This window comes from Cherax quadricarinatus, chromosome 34, assembly GCF_038502225.1.
Source record: "Cherax quadricarinatus isolate ZL_2023a chromosome 34, ASM3850222v1, whole genome shotgun sequence".
In the NCBI taxonomy this organism is placed as follows: domain Eukaryota; kingdom Metazoa; phylum Arthropoda; class Malacostraca; order Decapoda; family Parastacidae; genus Cherax; species Cherax quadricarinatus.
In genome coordinates this window covers 2,715,504-2,739,065 of record NC_091325.1, presented here as the reverse complement: position 1 = coordinate 2,739,065, position 23,562 = coordinate 2,715,504, and the positions used below count along the sequence as shown (strand labels likewise).

Sequence of the window (23,562 nt, the reverse complement as noted above, 5' to 3'; positions counted from 1 at the left end):
GAAGGGTTGGAGGGAGGGGGTAAAGGAGGTTTTGTGTGCGAGGGGCTTGGACTTCCAGCAGGCATGCTTGAGCGTGTTTGATAGGAGTGAATGGAGACAAATGGTTTTTAATACTTGACGTGCTGTTGGAGTGTGAGCAAAGTAACATTTATGAAGGGATTCAGGGAAACCGGCAGGCCGGACTTGAGTCCTGGAGATGGGAAGTACAGTGCCTGCACTCTGAAGGAGGGGTGTTAATGTTGCAGTTTAAAAACTGTAGTGTAAAGCACCCTTCTGGCAAGACAGTGATGGAGTGAATGATGGTGAAAGTTTTTCTTTTTCGGGCCACCCTGCCTTGGTGGGAATCGGCCTGTGTGATAATAAAATAAATATATCTATATATATACATATATATATATATCTATATATATACATATATATATATATAATATATACATAATATATATATATATATGCATGCATGCATGCATGCATGTCTGTGAAGTGTGACCAAAGTGTAAGTAGGAGTAGCAAGATATCCCTGTTATCTAGTGTGTTTATGAGACAGAAAAAGAAACCAGCAATCCTACCATCGTGCAAAACAGTTACAGGTTTCTGTTTCACAGTCATCTGGCAGGACGGTAGTACTTCCCTGGGTGGTTGCTGTCTACCAACCTTGTAAAGGTCATTTCATATTTGTCAGTTTTACCTTTGATTTTTTTATTGTATAAAGCTTTTGAATATTTTTTTACTGTTATTTGTCCCTTGGGTATAAAAATCACAGTTCTTTAATGGAGTGCTCATATTTACCTTTCCTTGCAATACTTATTCTGTATATTTCTTTCCTTTCTATCTAAGCATAAACTTTACCTTATTAGAAATTAACAACAAACTTCCTCTCCAAAAAATATAGTTCATTGATCAGCTGTTGCATATCTTCACAGATTATCTTGTAGGTCTTATCACTGAAGCTAGCATTTAGTTTTGATTGTAATAATAATAATAATGATCACTGAAGCTAGCGATTATTTTTTATTGTAATAATAATCATCACTGAAGCTCATTTCTTTAGTAGAAGTTACAATACAGTGGCTGGAACACTTCACAGCCTACTCACAATTTGAGAAGAAAACATCAAATGTTGTGTTATTTCATCCTGGGACCATTGTCAAGTCACACTTTTTTTTATATTTAAATTCATGTTAGGCACTAAACCCATGTGGAATATTCATCGCAAGACATTTTGGAGACTTGATCCTCCTCATGAGAGTCAGGCAGATGCACTTATTATTTGTACAGTAGAACCACCATATCCACAGGTTCAGTTTCTGCAGTTTACCCTGGCTCAAAAATAACCCTTAGTTTTGCTTAATAATCTCTCCAGAGTGTAAAATTAGTGATGCTGGCAGTTCTTCAAAGCTTAAGAGAAGTCGTGAAGTGCTTCCCATCAGTGAAAAAATGTTAATTCTCGATTTAGTGTGCAAAATTTATCAATTAAACTTTATCATAGGTATGTGTGTAAATGAAAAAAAATGGTTTATATATAGGGTTCACTACTATCCGTGGTTTCGGGTTTCCGCGGTAGGTCTTGGAATGTACACCCTGTGGATATGGGGGGTTACTGTACTCACCTACAGCTGTTGTCACTTGATAATGGTCCACAATAGACTGAAAAGTTTTCTTAAGCTTCTTCAACAAATTGTATATTATTAGCGGAAGTATATTTCTTATGCCTGCTCAGTTTTCTGGGGACAGTGATTAGTGTGTTACTATCAGTTATGAACAATAAAATGGTTTTGAATATAAACTTACATAAGTTTGTTTCTCAGATACGCTTCCAGTGGGCTGAATATGATTGAGGCAAATCGTGATACTATTATTTTAGCACTTGAAAGGGTGTTTGAACTCAGAACATTGCTGGCAGAAAAACTCTTTGCTGAGATCCTACAATGCGTGCGCAAAAGGGATCTTGTAAGTAGCTTCTAAAGTCTTTCTGTTTGCATTTAATCTCTGTTGGATTGTGACATCTGCATGTTTCTGCCAAGGCATCTGTTGCATGTATGATAATGTGTATGTATTTCTTTAGGTTGCCCTATGTTGGTTGGAAATGGCTGACAGTTAAAAAAAAAAAAAAAAAAGCAACTAATGACACTTGGTAGCCTATAGTGAGAAGAATGAGAGAAAGCAAGAGATACTGTCTTGGCAATGGCTTAATTATATTGGACAGAAAAGTATTGGGTGGAGATACATTGCAGTTTTTGAGCTGCAACATTGCAGTTTTTGTTGCATTGGTTTTAGATGACAGATGGCATTTAAGAAGTCATTGATATAGGAAAGGTAGAGAAGAGGACCTGGGATGCTGCCTTGAGGAACACCTAATTTCATTAGAAGGGTACTTGAGAAGATGCCATTAATGGTTGTCTTTTATTCTTTTATGTTGTAGGATTGAGAACGGTTGTATGAGAGCCTTCTTGGTTCTAAGTGATTCAATTTGAGAAGAAGGAAATTAAAATTTTGTAGCATACAATAGATGTTAGGTTGATATAAAAAAGTCATGCTATATGTATTTAATATACCAGATAATAGGCTGAATGATAAAATTATATTAGAAATTTAGTATTTTTTTAGTTTTAAATATTATTAATTCATTTATTGTTTAACATAATGTAAAGTCCATGAGACTATGATTACACAGTACATATTTATTTTGAATAAATATTCTTTTCATAATGCTCTAAGGAGTAGCTTTCCATTGTAAAATAAATTTATTCTGTAACAGATTACTGTCTTCCGTTTGAAAGAAGGTTCTGAGTTAGACCAAAGTATACTGTCTGCATTGTTGCATGCTCAACGTCTCAATCCTCCTGAGCAGCTATCACTGGCACTCACCTGGAACCGAGTGGACATAGCCAGATCCCATGTTTTTATTGAAGATGTGGAATGGTCTCAAGGTAAGACGTTTTGAAGACGTTACGAGAACCTACAAATACTGTTTAAACTAGAGTATAACCCGACGTCATGAGTAGGTTGACCTTGACTTTTTTTGAGAAAGAAAAATTAATTTTTTATAATCTTGTGGCTAAATTTACCTTCGAATCAAATCAAATCAAAATTATATTTCGTGTGTAGTATGCAGTGTGTAGTTTACATGTAATAAAGTATTGTTAAGTACAAAGAAAGCCACTAGCATGCATGAGCATTTCTGACTGACTGATACTAATGATTACACACTACTTAAAATTTGACAGGTTGTGGTGTGGTAAATCTTAATTTTTTTTTCAACAAACTGGCTGTATCTCACCAAGGCAGTAGTAATGTATACAGGAGAAGGGGAAATGGTAGAGAATCTTTTTCTGAAGGTAATAGAACAAAAAGTATGAAATTTGATGTAAAATTGACAAAATTATGCTCTCACGAATTTTGATGCGTCAGCGATATTTACGCATCAGCGATTTTGCCGACTTTGACTCCCATTTTAGGCCAATTAAATTATTCCAGTCGACCAAATTCTTAGCCATTTCGCTAGTATTACTTCTATTTATCGATTGAGCACAAGAAATCACCAAGTCAACTGTTTCAACTATCCAATAAAGTGATAGGAAATTGGTAATTTGGCCAATTTAATACAAAGTTCAAAATATTCCAGTTTCAAAATAGGCTCTAGAATAAACAGTGCAGACATTCCTGGCACTAAACTAACATTTCCTCTGTTCATTAGTTGTTTTCAGGCTTTACAAATAGATTCCATTTTTATTTTTTATTCACATAATAAATTTTTATTCACACCAAAAAATAGAAGATTTACTGTTATGCAATATTGTAATAATTGTATAAATAATATCACCACATTCGTGAAAGTATATTAGACCCACCAGCTGACGCACATTAGACACGTGACGTCATTTATTTACTCTTGAACATCGGCAAAAATTTAACATTTCCGCTACTTTGAGCTCGGTTTCAAGCCATTTTCATTACTAAAACCAATCAAAATCATCTCTATTTCTGTAATATATCTTCCATTCTATCAAATGAGACCAAGAAATCGCAAATATAACTATAAAAAAAAACATACGAAAAAGCATCACAAAATTGCTGTTTTAATCCAAAATTATGGTCTCAGTTTTTTCTCTCATTATGCACTGTGTGCTGCAGGATTTGTTTTATGTGGTGCACACTTACAACATAGATGTATTCTCTCATACCTAGGCCCAAATTTACCGTTCACAGGTCATCTGAGTGAGCCGAGCTCATGGTGTAGAACTATGGTTTGGACCTAGAACTCAAAGCTGTAGAACTACGGCACAGACCCTGAAAGGGTCTTGATATACCTTCAATGAGATTTGAGAGTTTTTCTACTCTCGGAGCCTGGTGATAGGCCCAGGCTTGTCTGATGCTTGCCTGGTCAGCCAGGCTGTTGCTGCTGATGGCCTGCTGACCTATGTATCCATCACAACCTGGTTGATCTATCACCTAGTGAAGATACAGTAGCAAGCAGTTTAGTGAGAATGTTAGGTAATAGATTTACCTGAAATATTCTTGTTGGGAGAATTAGAATTCGATAAATGCAGAAAGATATGTCACACTTTATTTGTATTTTTTAATAATCATTTTCTTTTTAGTTAGCTTTGTCAAGCCATAACGGCTTGACGAAGCTCCTGGAGAGCGAAACGCTGCCACAATAAAATGTCACATTAGTTGCACTTGTGTCCTTTTACTTTACATATTGTCGGTAATGCTACCAACATATATACAGTATCCGTAGTATAAATTTGCAGTGAATGAAAGATTTTAGGTATGCCTTAAGCAATTTGTGTCATATTTTGTATATTGCAGCCGCCCAAGGAGGTACTACCATCCTGCCAAGTGAGTGTAAAATGAAAGCCTGTACTTGTTTTACATGATGGTAGGATTGCTGGTGTCTTTTTCCTGTCTAATAAACGTGCAAGATTTCAGGTACATCTTGCTACTTCTACTCACACTTAGGTCACACTACACATGCATGTATAAGCATTTATACACACACCCCTCTGGGTTTTCTTCTATTTTTTTACTAGTTCTTGTTCTTGTTTATTTCTTCTTATCTCCATGGGGAAGTGGAGCAGAATTCTTCCTCCGTAAGCCATGCGTGTTGTAAGAGGCGACTAAAATGCTGGGAGCAAGGGGCTAGTAACCCCTTCTCCTGTATACATTACTAAAATTAAAAAGAGAAGCTTTTGTTTTTCTTTTTGGACCACCCTGCCTCAGTGGGATATGGCCAGTTTGTTGAAAGAAGAAACATGCAAGATTTCAGGTACATCTTGCTACTTCTACTTACACTTAGGTTACACTACACATGCATGTACAAGCATATATATATATAGATCCATCTGGGTTTTCTTCTATTTTCTTACTAGTTCTTGTTCTTGTTTGTTTCCTTTTGTCTCCATGGAGGAGTGGAACAGAATTCTTCCTCTGTAAGCCATGCATGTCATAAGAGGTGACTAAAATGCCAGAAGCAAGGGGCTAATAACCCTTTCTTGTGTATATTACTATTGTTAAAAAGAGAAACTTTTGTGATTCTTTTTGGACCACCCTGCCTTGGTGGGCTTCGGCCGATTTGTTGAAAGAAGAAAGAAGATTTTGTATATTCTTTAAAGAGATTACATCATGAAAAAAATTTATTTCGCAGGAGCTCTAGAACAAGCAATGATGGACGCACTAGTGAATGATCGCATTGAGTTTGTCAAACTACTACTAGAGCAAGGCGTTACCATGAATAAATTCCTAAGCATCCAGAGACTTGAAGAACTTTACAATTCAGTAAGTAATGGGGTGACTGTGCCATGCAAATTAGTCAATACACCTACCATCCGACTTACGACCAAGCTTGGTTCCGACCAACCGGTCGTAAGTCGAAATGGACGTAAGTCGAACCTTTGAAAATTGCTGACATATTGGGTAGGGCATAATATCAAAACTTTCCTATATAAACTACCTACATAATACTGTAATGTAATGTACAATCATTATTTCATTCTTTTTACCAGAATTTACTTCTATTGTTATATTTTAATTATTTATGTACTGTATATAATGTATACATGGTAGTGATATGTATTGTAAATTTTACATCGCATACAGTATCATATGTTACTATTATCTTTATGTATTGTCGACACAGTGGAATGGGAGAATACCACTGGTAGTGTCATCCTGCCAGAATGTTGTGTAACCTATACCCTAAGTAAAGAGAAACAACTCTGGAACGTGTGTAATACGTATCCGGCTGGCTGGCTAGGTGGCCGGGTCTGTAGTTGGCTGGGTGGGTGGCTGGCTGGCTGGATGGGTGGGTGGCCGGCCAGCCGGGTGGTGGGTAGGTGGCCGGATGGGTGGGTGGCCGGATGGGTGGTTGGCTGGATGGGTGGGTGGGTAGTTGGCTGACCGAATGTGGCTGTCTCTTTGTATCTCTCTCTGTATCTCTCTCTGTATCTCTCTCTCTCTCTCTCTCTCTCACTGGTACATGTAAGTCAAGTTATCATACATAGTATAAATTACCTAGGATAACCCAAAAAATCCAGACAAAGTGCTATACAGTGGATCTGTGCTCCAGTGCCCTAAATTAATAATAATATTAATTTTTTTTTTTTTTTTTCAACAAGTCGGTCGTCTCCCACCGAGGCAGGGTGACCCAAAAAAAGAAAGAAAATCCCCAAAAAGAAAATACTTTCATCATCATTCAACACTTTCACCACACTCACACATTATCACTGCTTTTGCAGAGGTGCTCAGAATATAACAGTTTAGAAGCATATACGTATAGAGATACACAACATATCCCTCCAAACTGCCAATATCCCAAACCCCTCATTTAAAGTGCAGGCATTGTACTTCCCATTTCCAGGACTCAAGTCCGACTATATGAAAATAACTGGTTTCCCTGAATCCCTTCACTAAATATTACCCTGCTCACACTCCAACAGATCGTCAGGTCCCAAGTATCATTCGTCTCCATTCACTCCTATCTAACACGCTCATGCACGCTTGCTGGAAGTCCAAGCCCCTCACCCACAAAACCTCCTTTACCCCCTCTTTCCAACCCTTTCGAGGACGACCCCTACCCCTCTTTCCTTCCCCTATAGATTTATATGCTTTCCATGTCATTCTACTTTGATCCATTCTCTCTAAATGACCAAACCACCTCAACAACCCCTCTTCTGCCCTCTGACTAATGCTTTTATTAACTCCACACCTTCTCCTAATTTCCACACTCCGAATTTTCTGCATAATATTTACACCACACATTGCCCTTAGACAGGACATCTCCACTGCCTCCAACCATCTCCTCGCTGCTGCATTTACCACCCAAGCTTCACATCCATATAAGAGTGTTGGTACTACTATACTTTCATACATTCCCTTCTTTGCCTCCATAGATAACGTTTTTTGACTCCACATATACCTCAACGCACCACTCACCTTTTTTCCCTCATCAATTCTATGATTAACCTCATCCTTCATAAATCCATCCGCCGACACGTCAACTCCCAAGTATCTGAAAACATTCACTTCTTCCATACTCCTTCTCCCCAATTTGATATCCAATTTTTCTTTATCTAAATCATTTGATACCCTCATCACCTTACTCTTTTCTATGTTCACTTTCAACTTTCTACCTTTACACACATTCTCAAACTCATCCACTAACCTTTGCAATTTTTCTTTAGAATCTCCCATAAGCACAGTATCATCAGCAAAAAGTAACTGTGTCAATTCCCATTTTGAATTTGATTCCCCATAATTTAATCCCACCCCTCTCCCGGACACCCTAGCATTTACTTCTTTTACAACCCCATCTATAAATATATTAAACAACCATGGTGACATTACACATCCCTGTCTAAGACCTACTTTTACCGGGAAGTATTCTCCCTCTCTTCTACGCACCCTAACCTGAGCCTCACTATCCTCATAAAAGCTCTTTACAGCATTTAGTAACTTACCACCTATTCCATATACTTGCAACATCTGCCACATTGCTCCTCTATCCACTCTATCATATGCCTTTTCTAAATCCATAAATGCAATAAAAACTTCCCTACCTTTATCTAAATACTGTTCACATATATGCTTCAATGTAAACACTTGATCTACACATCCCCTACCCACTCTGAAGCCTCCTTGCTCGTCCGCAATTCTACATTCTGTCTTACCTCTAATTCTTTCAATTATAACCCTACCGTATACTTTTCCTGGTATACTCAGTAAACTTATTCCTCTATAATTTTTACAATCTCTTTTGTCCCCTTTCCCTTTATATAAAGGGACTATACATGCTCTCCGCCAATCCCTAGGTACCTTCCCCTCTTTCATACATTTATTAAACAAACGTACCAACCACTCCAACACTATATCCCCCCCTGCTTTTAACATTTCTGTCATGATCCCATCAGTTCCAGCTGCTTTACCCCCTTTCATTCTACGTAATGCCTCACGTACCTCCACCACACTTACATTCTGCTCTTCTTCACTCCTAAAAGATGGTATACCTCCCTGGCCAGTGCATGAAATTACCGCCTCCCTTTCTTCCTTAACATTTAAAAGTTCCTCAAAATATTCTCGCCATCTACCTAATACCTCCCTCTCCCCATCTACTATATATATATATATATATAAATATCCTAGGTAGTAGGTTGGTAGACAGCAGCCGCCCAGGGAGGTACTACCATCCTGCCAAGTGAATGTAAAATGAAAGCCTGTAATTGTTTTACATGATGGTAGGATTGCTGGTGTTTTTTCTGTCTCATAAACATGCAAGATTTCAGGTACGTCTTGCTACTTCTACTTACACTTAGGTCACACTACACATACATGTACAAGCATATGTATACACACCCCTCTGGGTTTTCTTCTATTTTCTTACTAGTTCTTGTTCTTGTTTATTTCCTCTTACCTCCATGGGGAAGTGGAACAGAATTCTTCCTCCGTAAGCCATGCGTGTTGTAAGAGGTGACTAAAATGCCAGGAGCAAGGGGCTAGTGACCCCTTCTCCTGTATATGTTACTAAATGTGAAAGGAGAAACTTTTGTTTTTCCTTTTGGGCCACCCCGCCTCAGTGGGATACGGCCGGTGTGTTGAAAGAAAGAAATATAAATATCCTAGGTAGTAGGTTGGTAAACAGCAACCGCCCAGGGAGGTACTACCGTCCTGCCAGGTGAGTGTAAAACTGAAGCCTGTAATTGTTTTACACGATGGTAGGATTGCTGGTGTCTTTTTTTTGCTGTCTCATACACATGCAAGATTTCAGGTACGTCTTGCTACTTCTACTTACACTTAGGTCACACTACACATACATGTACAAGCATATATATATACACACCCCTTTGGGTTTTCTTCTATTTTCTTTCTAGTTCTTGTTCTTGTTTATTTCCTCTTACTTCCATGGGGAAGTGGAAAAAAATTCTTCCTCCATAAGCCATGCGTGTTGTAAGAGGAGACTAAAATGCCGGGAGCAAGGGGCTAGTAACCCCTTCTCCTGTATATATTACTAAATGTAAAAGGAGAAACTTTAGTTTTTCCTTTTGGGCCACCCCGCCTCAGCGGGATACAGCCAGTGTGTTGAAAGAAGAAAGAATATATATATATAAATATCCTAGGTAGTAGGTTGGTAAACAGCAACCGCCCAGGGAGGTACTACCGTCCTGCCAAGTGAGTGTACAACGAAAACCTGTAATTCTTTTACATTTTTTTTTTTTATTATTATCACACTGGCCGATTCCCACCAAGGCAGGGTGGCCCGAAAAAGAAAAACTTTCACCATCATTCACTCCATCACTGTCTTGCCAGAAGGGTGCTTTACACTACAGTTTTTAAACTGCAACATTAACACCCCTCCTTCAGAGTGCAGACACTGTACTTCCCATCTCCAGGACTCAAGTCCGGCCTGCCGGTTTCCTTGAACCCCTTCATAAATGTTACTTTGCTCACACTCCAACAGCACGTCAAGTATTAAAAACCACTTGTCTCCATTCACTCCTATCAAACACGCTCACGCATGCCTGCTGGAAGTCCAAGCCCCTCGCACACAAAACCTCCTTTACCCCCTCCCTCCAACCTTTCCTAGGCCGACCCCTACCCCGCCTTCCTTCCACTACAGACTGATACACTCTTGAAGTCATTCTGTTTCGCTCCATTCTCTGTACATGTCCGAACCACCTCAACAACCCTTCCTCAGCCCTCTGGACAACAGTTTTTGTAATCCCGCACCTCCTCCTAACTTCCAAACTACGAATTCTCTGCATTATATTCACACCACACATTGCCCTCAGACATGACATCTCCACTGCCTCCAGCCTTCTCCTCGCTGCAACATTCATCACCCATGCTTCACACCCATATAAGAGCGTTGGTAAAACTATACTCTCATACATTCCCCTCTTTGCCTCCAAGGACAAAGTTCTTTGTTTCCACAGACTCCTAAGTGCACCACTCACCCTTTTCCCCTCATCAATTCTATGATTCACCTCATCTTTCATAGACCCATCCGCTAACATGTCCACTCCCAAATATCTGAATACATTCACCTCTTCCATACTCTCTCCCTCCAATCTGATATCCAATCTTTCATCACCTAATCTTTTTGTTATCCTCATAACCTTACTCTTTCCTGTATTCACTTTTAATTTTCTTCTTTTGCACACCCTACCAAATTCATCCACCAATCTCTGCAACTTCTCTTCAGAATCTCCCAAGAGCACAGTGTCATCAGCAAAGAGCAACTGTGACAACTCCCACTTTATGTGTGATACTTTATCTTTTAACTCCACGCCTCTTGCCAAGACCCTCGCATTTACTTCTCTTACAACCCCATCTGTAAATATATTAAACAACCACGGTGACATCACACATCCTTGTCTAAGGCCTACTTTTACTGGGAAATAATTTCCCTCTTTCCTACATACTCTAACTTGAGCCTCACTATCCTCGTAAAAACTCTTCACTGCTTTCAGTAACCTACCTCCTACACCATACACCTGCAACATCTGCCACATTGCCCCCCTATCCACCCTGTCATACGCCTTTTCCAAATCCATAAATGCCACAAAGACCTCTTTAGCCTTATCTAAATACTGTTCACTTATATGTTTCACTGTAAACACCTGGTCCACACACCCCCTACCTTTCCTAAAGCCTCCTTGTTCATCTGCTATCCTATTCTCCATCTTACTCTTAATTCTTTCAATAATAACTCTACCATACACTTTACCAGGTATACTCAACAGACTTATCCCCCTATAATTTTTGCACTCTCTTTTGTCCCCTTTGCCTTTATACAAAGGAACTATGCATGCTCTCTGCCAGTCCCTAGGTACCTTACCCTCTTCCATACAGTTATTAAATAAATTGCACCACCTACTCCAAAACTATATCCCCACCTGCTTTTAACATTTCTATCTTTATCCCATCAATCCCGGCTGCCTTACCCCCTTTCATTTTACCTACTGCCTCACGAACTTCTCCCACACTCACAACTGGCTCTTCCTCACTCCTACAAGATGTTATTCCTCCTTGCCCTATACACGAAATCACAGCTTCCCTATCTTCATCAACATTTAACAATTCCTCAAAATATTCCCTCCATCTTCCCAATACCTCTAACTCTCCATTTAATAACTCTCCTCTCCTATTTTTAACTGACAAATCCATTTGTTCTCTAGGCTTCCTTAACTTGTTAATCTCACTCCAAAACTTTTTCTTATTTTCAACAAAATTTGTTGATAACATCTCACCCACTCTCTCATTTGCTCTCTTTTTACATTGCTTCACCACTCTCTTAACCTCTCTCTTTTTCTCCATATACTCTTCCCTCCTTGCATCACTTCTACTTTGTAAAAACTTCTCATATGCTAACTTTTTCTCCCTTACTACTCTCTTTTCATCATCATTCCACCAATCGCTCCTCTTCCCTCCTGCACTCACTTTCCTGTAACCACAAACTTCTGCTGAACACTCTAACACTACATTTTTAAACCTACCCCATACCTCTTCGACCCCATTTCCTATGCTCTCATTAGCCCATCTATCCTCCAATAGCTGTTTATATTTTTCCCTAACTGCCTCCTCTTTTAGTTTATAAACCTTCACCTCTCTCTTCCCTGACGCTTCTATTCTCCTTGTATCCCATCTACCTTTTACTCTCAGTGTAGCTACAACTAGAAAGTGATCTTATATATCTGTGGCCCCTCTATAAACATGTACATCCTGAAGTCTACTCAACAGTCTTTTATCTACCAATACATAATCCAACAAACTACTGTCATTTCGCCCTACATCATGTCTTGTATACTTATTTATCCTCTTTTTCTTAAAATATGTATTACCTATAACTAAACCCCTTTCTATACAAAGTTCAATCAAAGGGCTCCCATTATCATTTACACCTGGCACCCCAAACTTGCCTACCACACCCTCTCTAAAAGTTTCTCCTACTTTAGCATTCAGATCCCCTACCACAATTACTCTCTCACTTGGTTCAAAGGCTCCTATACATTCACTTAACATCTCCCAAAATCTCTCTCTCTCCTCTGCATTCCTCTCTTCTCCAGGTGCATACACGCTTATTATGACCCACTTTCGCATCCAACCTTTACTTTAATCCACATAATTCTTGAATTTACACATTCATATTCTCTTTTCTCCTTCCATAACTGATCATTCAACATTACTGCTACCCCTTCCTTTGCTCTAACTCTCTCAGATACTCCAGATTTAATCCCATTTATTTCCCCCCACCGAAAATCCCCTACCCCCTTCAGCTTTGTTTCGCTTAGGGCCAGGACATCCAACTTCTTTTCATTCATAACATCAGCAATCATCTGTTTCTTGTCATCCGCACTACATCCATGCACATTCAAGCATCCCAGTTTTATAAAGTTTTTCTTCTTCTCTTTTTTAGTAAATGTCTACAGGAGAAGGGGTTACTAGCCCATTGCTCCCGGCATTTTAGTTGCCTCATACGACACGCATGGCTTACGGAGGAAAGATTCTTTTCCACTTCCCCATGGACAATAGAAGAAATAAAAAAGAACAAGAGGTATTTAGAAAAAGGAGAAAAACCTAGATGTATGTATATTTTTTTTTTTTTTTTTTTTTTTCAACAAGTCGGCCGTCTCCCACCGAGGCAGGGTGACCCAAAAAAGAAAGAAAATCCCCAAAAAGAAAATACTTTCATCATCATTCAACACTTTCACCACACTTGCACATTATCACTGTTTTTGCAGAGGTGCTCAGAATACAACAGTCTAGAAGCATACACATATAAAGATACACAACATATCCCTCCAAACTGCCAATATCCCAAACCCCTCCTTTAAAGTGCAGGCATTGTACTTCCCATTTCCAGGACTCAAGTCCGACTATATGAAAATAACCGGTTTCCCTGAATCCCTTCACTAAATATTACCCTGCTCACACTCCAACAGATCGTCAGGTCCCAAGTACCATTCGTCTCCATTCACTCCTATCTAACACGCTCACGCACGCTTGCTGGAAGTCCAAGCCCCTTACCCACAAAACCTCCTTTACCCCCTCTCTCCAACCCTTTCGAGGACGACCCCTACCCCGCCTTCCTTCCCCTATAGATTTATATGCTTTCCATGTCATTCTACTTTGATCCATTCTCTCTAAATGACCAAACCACCTCAACAACCCCTCTTCTGCCCTCTGACTAATACTTTTATTAACTCCACACCTTCTCCTAATTTCCACACTCCGAATTTTCTGCATAATATTTACACCACACATTGCCCTTAAACAGGACATCTCCACTGCCTCCAACCGTCTCCTCGCTGCTGCATTTACCACCCAAGCTTCACACCCATATAAGAGTGTTGGTACTACTATACTTTCATACATTCCCTTCTTTGCCTCCATAGATAACGTTTTTTGACTCCACATATACCTCAACGCACCACTCACCTTTTTTCCCTCATCAATTCTATGATTAACCTCATCCTTCATAAATCCATCTGCCGACACGTCAACTCCCAAGTATCTGAAAACATTCACTTCTTCCATACCCCTCCTCCCCAATTTGATATCCAATTTTTCTTTATCTAAATCATTTGACACCCTCATCACCTTACTCTTTTCTATGTTCACTTTCAACTTTCTACCTTTACACACATTCCCAAACTCATCCACTAACCTTTGCAATTTTTCTTTAGAATCTCCCATAAGCACAGTATCATCAGCAAAAAGTAACTGTGTCAATTCCCATTTTGAATTTGATTCCCCATAATTTAATCCCACCCCTCTCCCAAACACCCTAGCATTTACTTCCTTAACAACCCCATCTATAAATATATTAAACAACCATGGTGACATTACACATCCCTGTCTAAGACCTACTTTTACCGGGAAATAGTCTCCCTCTCTTCTACACACCCTAACCTGAGCCTCACTATCTTCATAAAAACTCTTTACAGCATTTAATAACTTACCACCTATTCCATATACTTGCAACATCTGCCACATTGCTCCTCTATCCACTCTATCATATGCCTTTTCTAAATCCATAAATGCAATAAAAACTTCCCTACCTTTATCTAAATACTGTTCACATATATGCTTCAATGTAAACACTTGATCTACACATCCCCTACCCACTCTGAAACCTCCTTGCTCATCCGCAATCCTACATTCTGTCTTACCTCTAATTCTTTCAATTATAACCCTACCGTACACTTTTCCTGGTATACTCAGTAAGCTTATTCCTCTATAATTTTTACAGTCTCTTTTGTCCCCTTTCCCTTTATATAAAGGGACTATACATGCTCTCCGCCAATCCCTAGGTACCTTCCCCTCTTTCATACATTTATTGAACAAAAGTACCAACCACTCCAACACTATATCCCCCCCTGCTTTTAACATTTCTGTCATGATCCCATCAGTACCAGCTGCTTTACCCCCTTTCATTTTACGTAATGCCTCACGTACCTCCCCCACACTTACATTCTGCTCTTCTTCACTCCTAAAAGATGGTATACCTCCCTGACCAGTGCATGAAATTACTGCCTCTGTTTCTTCCTTAACATTTAAAAGTTCCTCAAAATATTCTCGCCATCTACCTAATACCTCCATCTCCCCATCTACTAACTCCCCTACTCTGTTTTTAACTGACAAATCCATATTTTCCCTTGGCTTTCTTAACTTGTTTAACTCACTCCAAAATTTTTTCTTATTTTCATTAAAATTTCTTGACAGTGCCTCTCCCACTCTATCATCTGCTCTCCTTTTGCACTCTCTCACCACTCTCTTTACCTTTCTTTTACTCTCCATATATTCTGCTCTTCTTATAACACTTCTGCTTTGTAAAAACCTCTCATAAGCTACCTTTTTCTCTTTTATATATATACATGTATATATATGCATGTGCGTGTCTGTGAAGTGTGACCAAAGTAGGAGTAGCAAGATATCCCTGTTATCTAGCGTGTTTATGAGACAGAAAAAGAAACCAGCCATCCTACCATCATGCAAAACAGTTACAGGTTTCTGTTTCACAGTCATCTGGCAGGACGGTAGTACTTCCCTGGGTGGTTGCTGTCTACCAACCTACAACCTGTTTTACATGTTGGTAGGATTGCTGGTGTCTTTTGTCTGTCGCATAAACATGCAAGATTTCAGGTATGTCTTGCTACTTCTACTTGCACTTAGGTCACACTTCACAGACACGCACATGCATATATACACCCCTATGGGTATTCTTCTATTTTCTTTCTAGTTCTTGTTCTTGTTTATTTCCTCTTATCTCCATTGGGAAGCAGAACAGAATTCTTCCTCCATAAGCCATGCGTGTTGTAAGAGGCGACTAAAATGCCGGAAGCAAGGGGCTAGTAACCCCTTCTCCCATATAAATTACTAAATTTAAAAGAGAAACTTTCGTTTTTCTTTTTGGGCCTCCCTGCCTTGGTGGGATACGGCCGGTGTGTTGAAAGAAGATATGTAAATATACATTAGAACTTTTATGCATGAAATAATTTGGTTTGGTTATGGCATCATGAATGTTCTATATAGTTTTTTGTATTGAATCTTATAGCTAAAATAAAGGAACACAGAATTATTAATGGGTCACCCTGCCTTGGTGGGAAACAGCCAGTGTGTTAATAAAAAAATAAAAAAAAATATTAATTTCATGGAAAGCTATAAACCCTTCTGGGTGTAGGTGTTGAGGGAAGAACATAAGAAGAAAATAATACATTAATCAAACCACATAACGGGTGCAGTTTAAATCCACCACCCATTCCATAGTTTGTTTGCAATTGTGGTATTACAATTTCATGTCTTAATAATAATAATAATAATAATAATAATAATAATAATAATAATAATAATAATAATAATCTTCCTAAGCTATGCATTTCATAAGAGGCAACAAATATGCTGGGAGCAAGGGGCTAGTAACCCCTTCTCCTGTAAAAAGAAAAACTTGTTTATCTTTTTAGGTCACCCTGCCTAGGTGAGATACAGCCACTGTGTTGAAAAAACAACAACAACAACAACAATAATAATAATAATTTTATTTCAGCATGATGCACTCGTTGTACAGAGATGGATGACATTTAGGTGTGCATGCAGAGCATTTTGGGCACACTTAAATTTTAACATCATAAATTTTGATTATTGTTAAATCATTCTGCTTCACTTCTGTCTTCTCTCACACCTGATCTCATTCTTGTCAGTTTTTGTGCTTGATGCACAAGTTTAACTTGCATCAAGTCTATGTCACCTAGAATACTGTAATTGACTCTTACTTCTACAGTTCCTGTATTTTTCAGAAATGTGGGCCATCTAACACATTGCGGTACATAATCCGTGATGTGAAAAAGAATATACCTCGTGATTACCGCTACACCTTAATAGACATCGGCCTTGTTGTCAATAAATTAATGGGCGGTGCATATAGGTGGGTACAATATTTGGTAGTTATTATTGTTGCAACTGTAAATAATTTGTCTTTTTTGATTTTTCCATTCTCATCACATAGCTACTTTTTTTTTGTTTGTTTTCTGTGGTTATACTCCAGCAACCATTTTTCAACTATTCCTGAAGTCACCTGAGGTCTCGCTGCAATCTTATCATCCTCTATTTGTGTTTTTATTTTTTGGAATTAATCACTAAGAAGGAGATTAAGGAGGTTCTAACCTGTGGTTTCTTCCCTTACCTCAACTCTTAAATTAATGAATAAAGAAATAGATAAAAAATATATTTTAAAGTAGTTTATTATTACATATAGTTATTTAGGGAGGTTATAGTCAGTCGTAATACTCCTCTAATAGCTGAAAGAATGCAGTGATATACAGTAACAAGGTATAAGATTGCACATCTCTACCAATTTGTTGCCAGTTCGTTACCATTTAGAATAAATGTTTTTGAGAGTTCTTTGGGGTGGAATCAGGATCAGGGATTCCACTATTTCTGCCAGATATTAAACTGTTTTTGATTTAAATATTTATCTTCGTGCCTGCTTGTCATTTATTATAGCATTTCACCTTCATTGTTCAGGACCTGTTTACAGTCTGCAGGTGGCCCTTGTCCTGCATGCCTATCTTCATATGCGTGCAATACGTATTTGTGTCTCGGCTATTCTTTGGCTTGGAGCATCAGCAAATTCTCCTCTCTCCTTTCCATCTCAGCATACCAGGTCACACATTCCATATGGGAATCAATAGTAATGAGACTAAGTAACTCCAGTGGTGCATTTTTTGCACTAACTATAATTTTTAAAGGGGCGGAGGGGTAAGCCAGCGGAAGACCTCTATGAGATGAACAAAAGCTCCAGCTGTGGGTCATCATGTGACTAAAACCCTCATCAAGAAACAACTGTCCTGTTTCCTGACAAATATTTCCTAACTGATGGTTAGGTAATGATGCATTCCTTGTCTGCAATGGAACCCCTGCTACTGGATCTCAGTGCTGCTGAGATCCAGTAGTACTAAAAAAACTTGTAGCAACCAGTTGCAGGGAGACTTGAAGTTGCTTTGCCTTTGTTTTATCAGTTCCTCTTCTTTCTTTCTTTCTTTCAACACACCGGCCGTATCCCACCGAGGCGGGGTGGCCCAAAAGGAAAAACGAAAGTTTCTCCTTTTACATTTAGTAATATATACAGGAGAAGGGGTTACTAGCCCCTTGCTCCTGGCATTTTAGTTGCCTCCTACAACATGCATGGCTTACAGAGGAAGAATTCTGTTCCACTTCCCCATGGAGGTAAGAGAAAATAAACAACAAGAACAAGAACTAGTAAGAAAATATTAGAAAACCCAGAGGGGTGTGTATATATATGCTTGTACATGTATGTGTAGTGTGACCTAAGTGTAAGTAGAAGTAGCAAGACATACCTGAAATCTTGCATGTTCATGAAACAGAAAAAAGGACACCAGCAATCCTACCATCATGTAAAACAATTACAGGCTTTCGTTTTACACTCAATTGGCAGGACGGTAGTACCTCCCTGGGCGGTTGCTGTCTACCAACCTACTACCTATACTGTTCCTCTTAACTCCTGTAATTGTTCCTCTTAATTGGTCCTGCAATGAGGGTCATATGCTGGATGTAGCAGTCACTCGTACATATAAGATGTAGTCATCTGCTGTTTACATCACATGAATAAAAATCTCTGCCACTAATGTTTACTGCAATAAGTGAATGATTTGTACTCTATGTACTCTTTGGTGCTTGTCATAGTATTTTAAGATGGACTAGTTTCTTTCTTTATACCTTTAGAACACAGGACATATATGGATTCCTTTGAGAAAGACTAATCTACCAGGATTCATATGATGCAACACTTGGGTATATTTAGTGTGGTAACTTTTGCCATCCAGTGGCTTCCTCAATCTAATACAGAAGCCACTCTGTGTTAATTTAATATCTTTATTATGCACCTCATACCTATGCTGTGGGTGGTAGTCAAAAAGATTACAGAGGTACATAATGGGTCCAGGGACTTGGACCCAAAGTTTTGATAGTGATAGCTGAACAAGTTAGGAAGGCAGTGAACCATTCAAACATCCATACCTGATAACAATTGCAGTGAGTTATGCAAATCTTAGCTTTATTTACAGTGAGCCACTTTGTGGTGAAACATTTTCACAATAAAGATGCCCAGGTATTGCCCAAGTGTCATATTCATTATCCTGTTACTTCTCTAAATCATTTATCATGAGTCATATGGCTCTGGCTGTTAAAGCTCTGAACAATAACACAGACTACAATAATGAATACTGTAATGACAAAAAAACGTATTACCTCTTCTTTGACAACTCTTCTTTATTACCACTAAATTAACTGAATGGCTTAATAATGTATTAAGTTAATTAAAATGTAGATTTTAAACACTTCAAAATAAAGAGCTCTGTGTTTTAAGGTGACATCAATCATTCTTAAGAAGAAGTATGCACAAAAAACCCACACATAGAGGAGAGAAGCTTACAACAATGTTTTGGTCCATCTTCAACCACTTACAAAGTCACTGGACTTTATAAATGGTCAAAGATGGGCCGAAAAGTCGTCATAAGTTTCTCTTCTCTATGTGTGGATTATTTATGTATTGTTCCAGTCACTGTATTGTGCATTTTTGTTCTTAAAACGAAGTGTTCTTCCAAACTTCCTCCTGGATTTTACATAATGTGCTCACCTCGCATGGAGTCAGGTCAATGGTCTTTCATTTACTCAATAAGAACCCCAGTGGGTCTAGCACTTAATTATGATTGTAATAATAATAATAATCGATAATAAATATAATCCTTTGATTTACAGGCTTATTTCTTAATATCTCACTTTAGAAAGTGAAACATGAGGGAACAAACTGAAAGATAGTTAAATAGATAGCACTATTTAGTTAAGTAGCTTCATTTAATCAATAAACAGTGTTTTGCTTTGTCCATCAGTTTTTACCTCATTTTGATAGTAATTAAATAAGTTTCATCAGATATGTCAAATTATAAAAATTGAAAGTTTGTGTGAGATGACTTTTCAATAGGCAAAAGGCTAGACAGAAAGGAAGAATTCAGATATTTTGGTAATCATATTTAAAACAAACTCACAGGTTTTGGATTTAAGAATGTTTTGGATGCTTCACTTTGTGTTAAAATTAATAAAATGTGTTTTACAGTAAATGGAGAAATGCCTTGTAAGTTTATTTAAAAAAAATTTCATTTTCAGATCATATTACACGCGTAAGAAATTCCGCACAGTTTATGAAAACACAATGATGAAATCTCCACGGCTCCTCCGTAACAACAGTAGCATTTTTCAGGCTAGTAAGAGTCTCCTTCAGAAGAATCCCACTAATTCTCCGAAGTCCTACTTAAGTCCAGGGGAGCTGCATTCCAAATTCGAGTTTGATTATCCTTTCAGCGAACTCTTGGTGAGTAAAAAAAAATAAGTATTATTATTATTTTAACACATCGGTGTTTCCCACCGAGGGAAGGTGACCCAAGAAAGAAGAAACACTTTGATTTATTAAATTGCTTAAAATCACTAATTCTTAGCAACTTCATGATAGACTTACACTGGATTCCCCTGAATTTGTGCTTAGTAATTTTTTTTTTTTTTAGCAAGTCGGCCATCTCCCACCAAGGCAGGGTGACCCCAAAAAGAAAGAAAAAATCCCCAAAAAGAAAATACTTTCATCATCATTCAACACTTTCACCTCATCATACATAATCACTGTTTTTGCAGAGGTGCTCAGAACAACAGTGTAGAAGCATATACATATAAAGATACACAACCTATCCCTCCAAACTGCCAATATCCCGAACCCCTCCTTTAGAGTGCAGGCTTTGTACTTCCCATTTCCAGGACTCAAGTCCGGCTATATAAAAATAACCGGTTTCCCTGAATCCCTTCACTAAATATTACCCTACTCACACTCCAACAGATCGTCAGGTCCCAAAAACCATTCGTCTCCATTCACTCCTATTGAACACGCTCACGCACGCCTGCTGGAAGTCTAAGCCCCTTGCCCACAAAACCTCCCTTACCCCTTCCTTCCAACCTTTTCGAGGACAACCCCTACCCCGCCTTCCTTCCCCTACAGATTTAAACGCTCTCCATGTCATTCTACTTTGATCCATTCTCTCTAAATGACCAAACCACCTCAACAGCCCCTCTTCAGCCCTCTGACTAATACTTTTATTAACTCCACATCTTCTAATTTCCACACTCTGAATTTTCTGCATAATATTTACACCACACATTGCCCTTAGACAGGACATCTCCACTGCCTCCAACCGCCTCCTCACTGCTGCATTCACAACCCATGCTTCACACCCATATAAGAGTGTTGGTACTACTATACTTTCATACATTCCCTTCTTTGCCTCCATAGATAACGTTTTTTGTCTCCACATATATCCTGCCTCCGTGGGAGACAGCCAACTTGTTGAAAAAAAAAAAATATATACCTCAAAAATATATACCACTCTCCTTTTTTCTCTCATCAATTCTGTGATTAACCTCATCCTTCATAAATCTATCCGCCGACACATCAACTCCCAAGTATCTGAAAACATTCACTTCTTCCATACTCCTCCTCTCCAATTTGATATCCAATTTTTCTTTATCTAAATCATTTGATACCCTCATCACCTTACTCTTTTCTATGTTCACTTTCAACTTTCTACCTTTACACACACTCCCAAACTCATCTACTAACCTTTGCAGTTTTTCTTTAGAATCTTCCATAAGCACAGTATCATCAGCAAAAAGCAACTGTGTCAATTCCCATTTTGTATTTGATTCCCAATAATTTAATCACACCCCTCTCCCGAACACCCTAGCATTTACTTCTTTTACAACCCCATCTATAAATATATTAACCCTTTGAGGGTTTCGGCCATACTAGTACGGCTTACGACCCAGGGTTTTTGACGTACTAGTACGCCTAAATTTTAGCGCCCTCAAATCTAGTGGGAGAAAGCTGGTAGGCCTACATATGAAAGAATGGGTCTATGTGGTCAGTGTGCACAGTATAAAAAAAATCCTGCAGCACACAGTGCATAATGAGAAAAAAAAAAAACTTTGACCGTTTTTTTGGAATAAAACAGCGACTTTGCACTGTATTTTTGTATGGTATTTATTGTTGTATTCTAGTTTTCCTGGTCTCATTTTATAGAATGGAAGACATATTACAGAAATTGAGATGATTTTGACTGGTTTTACAATGAAAAGTACCTTGAAATTGAGCTCAAAGTAGCAGAAATGTTCAATTATTACCAAAGTTCAAAAGTAAACAAATCATGCCAAGCGTCCAATACGCGTCAACTGGTGAGTCTAATATTCTTTTGCAAGTGCGCCAATATTATTTATACCATTTTTTACACTAATGCAGTAGTCTGCGTAACAGTAAATCTTCTATTTTTTGTGAGAATAAAAATTCAAAGTGGAAAGCAAAAGAATGTAAGAGGGGCCTTGAGACGTGACTAATGAACAGAGGAAATGTCATTTTAGTGCCAGGAATGTCTTTCTTGTTTATTCTGGACCCTATTCGGAAATTGGCATCTTTTGAAATTTGTGTGAAATTGGCAAAATTGCTAAATTCTGACCACTGTACTGGATAGTTGAAATTGGTAAATGGGTGGTTTCTTGCACTCATTCGATAGAAAAAATGGAGTTCTAGCGAAATATTCATTTTTTTGTCGACTAGTACAGTTGAATTGGCCAAAAATGGGGCTCAAAGTGGGCAAAATCGCCGATGTGTAAACATCGCCGAAACTGCTAACTTCGCGAGAGCATAATTCCGTAAGTTTTCCATCAAATTTCATACTTTTGGTGTCATTATGATCGGGAAAAGATTCTCTATCTTTTCACAAGAATTTTTTTTTTTTTTTAAATTTGGCCGACCCTGAGAACGAATCTCAGAGAGGGCCTGTCGACCATCAAAGGGCTAAACAACCATGGTGACATTACACATCCCTGTCTAAGACCTACTTTTATTGGGAAGTAGTCTCCCTCTCTTCTATACACCCCAACCTGAACCTCACTATCCTCATAAAAACTCTTTACAGAATTTAGTAATCTACCACCTATTCCACACACTTGCAACATCTGCCACATTGATCCCCTACCCACTCTATCATATGCCTTTTCTAAATCCATAAATGCAATAAAAATTTCCCTACCTTTATCTAAATACTGTTCACATATATGCTTAGTAATGTATACTTCATAAATTACAAAAATGCACAGTACTGTGACTGGAACAATACACAATCCGCACATAGGAGAGAGAAACTTGTGACAACATTTTGGTCCAATGTGTGACTTGTAAGCAGTCCAAGTTGGACCAAAACATCATCATAAGCTTCTCTCTTCTATGTGCGAGTTATCTGTGTATACTTCTTGTTTTTCTGCTGATTATTCTCTTCTATGTCTAGGTATGGGCAGTGTTAACTAAAAGACAAGGCATGGCAATGTTGATGTGGCAACATGGTGAAGAAGCAATTGCCAAGGCTCTTGTGGCAGCTAAACTCTTCAAGGCTCTTGCACATGAAGCAGCTGATGATGATCTTGAGACAGAGGTCTATGAAGAGCTCAAAGGATATG

The 23,562-nt window shown here is 38.5% G+C and overlaps 1 protein-coding gene across 5 annotated transcripts in view; it reads left to right on the top strand.

The window, feature by feature from the left end:
* The window catches only part of Trpm (transient receptor potential cation channel, subfamily M), a 235,099-nt gene that overhangs the window by 161,778 nt on the left and 49,759 nt on the right, over positions 1-23,562 (top strand). For all 5 annotated transcript variants that reach the window (XM_070091119.1, XM_070091118.1, XM_070091117.1 and 2 more), the window contains 6 exons: positions 1,809-1,950; positions 2,759-2,930; positions 5,651-5,781; positions 16,794-16,921; positions 20,179-20,383; positions 23,394-23,562. In XM_070091119.1, coding sequence (XP_069947220.1) covers positions 1,809-1,950; positions 2,759-2,930; positions 5,651-5,781; positions 16,794-16,921; positions 20,179-20,383; positions 23,394-23,562 — 947 coding nt within the window. The remainder of the gene's footprint in view (positions 1-1,808; positions 1,951-2,758; positions 2,931-5,650; positions 5,782-16,793; positions 16,922-20,178; positions 20,384-23,393) is intronic.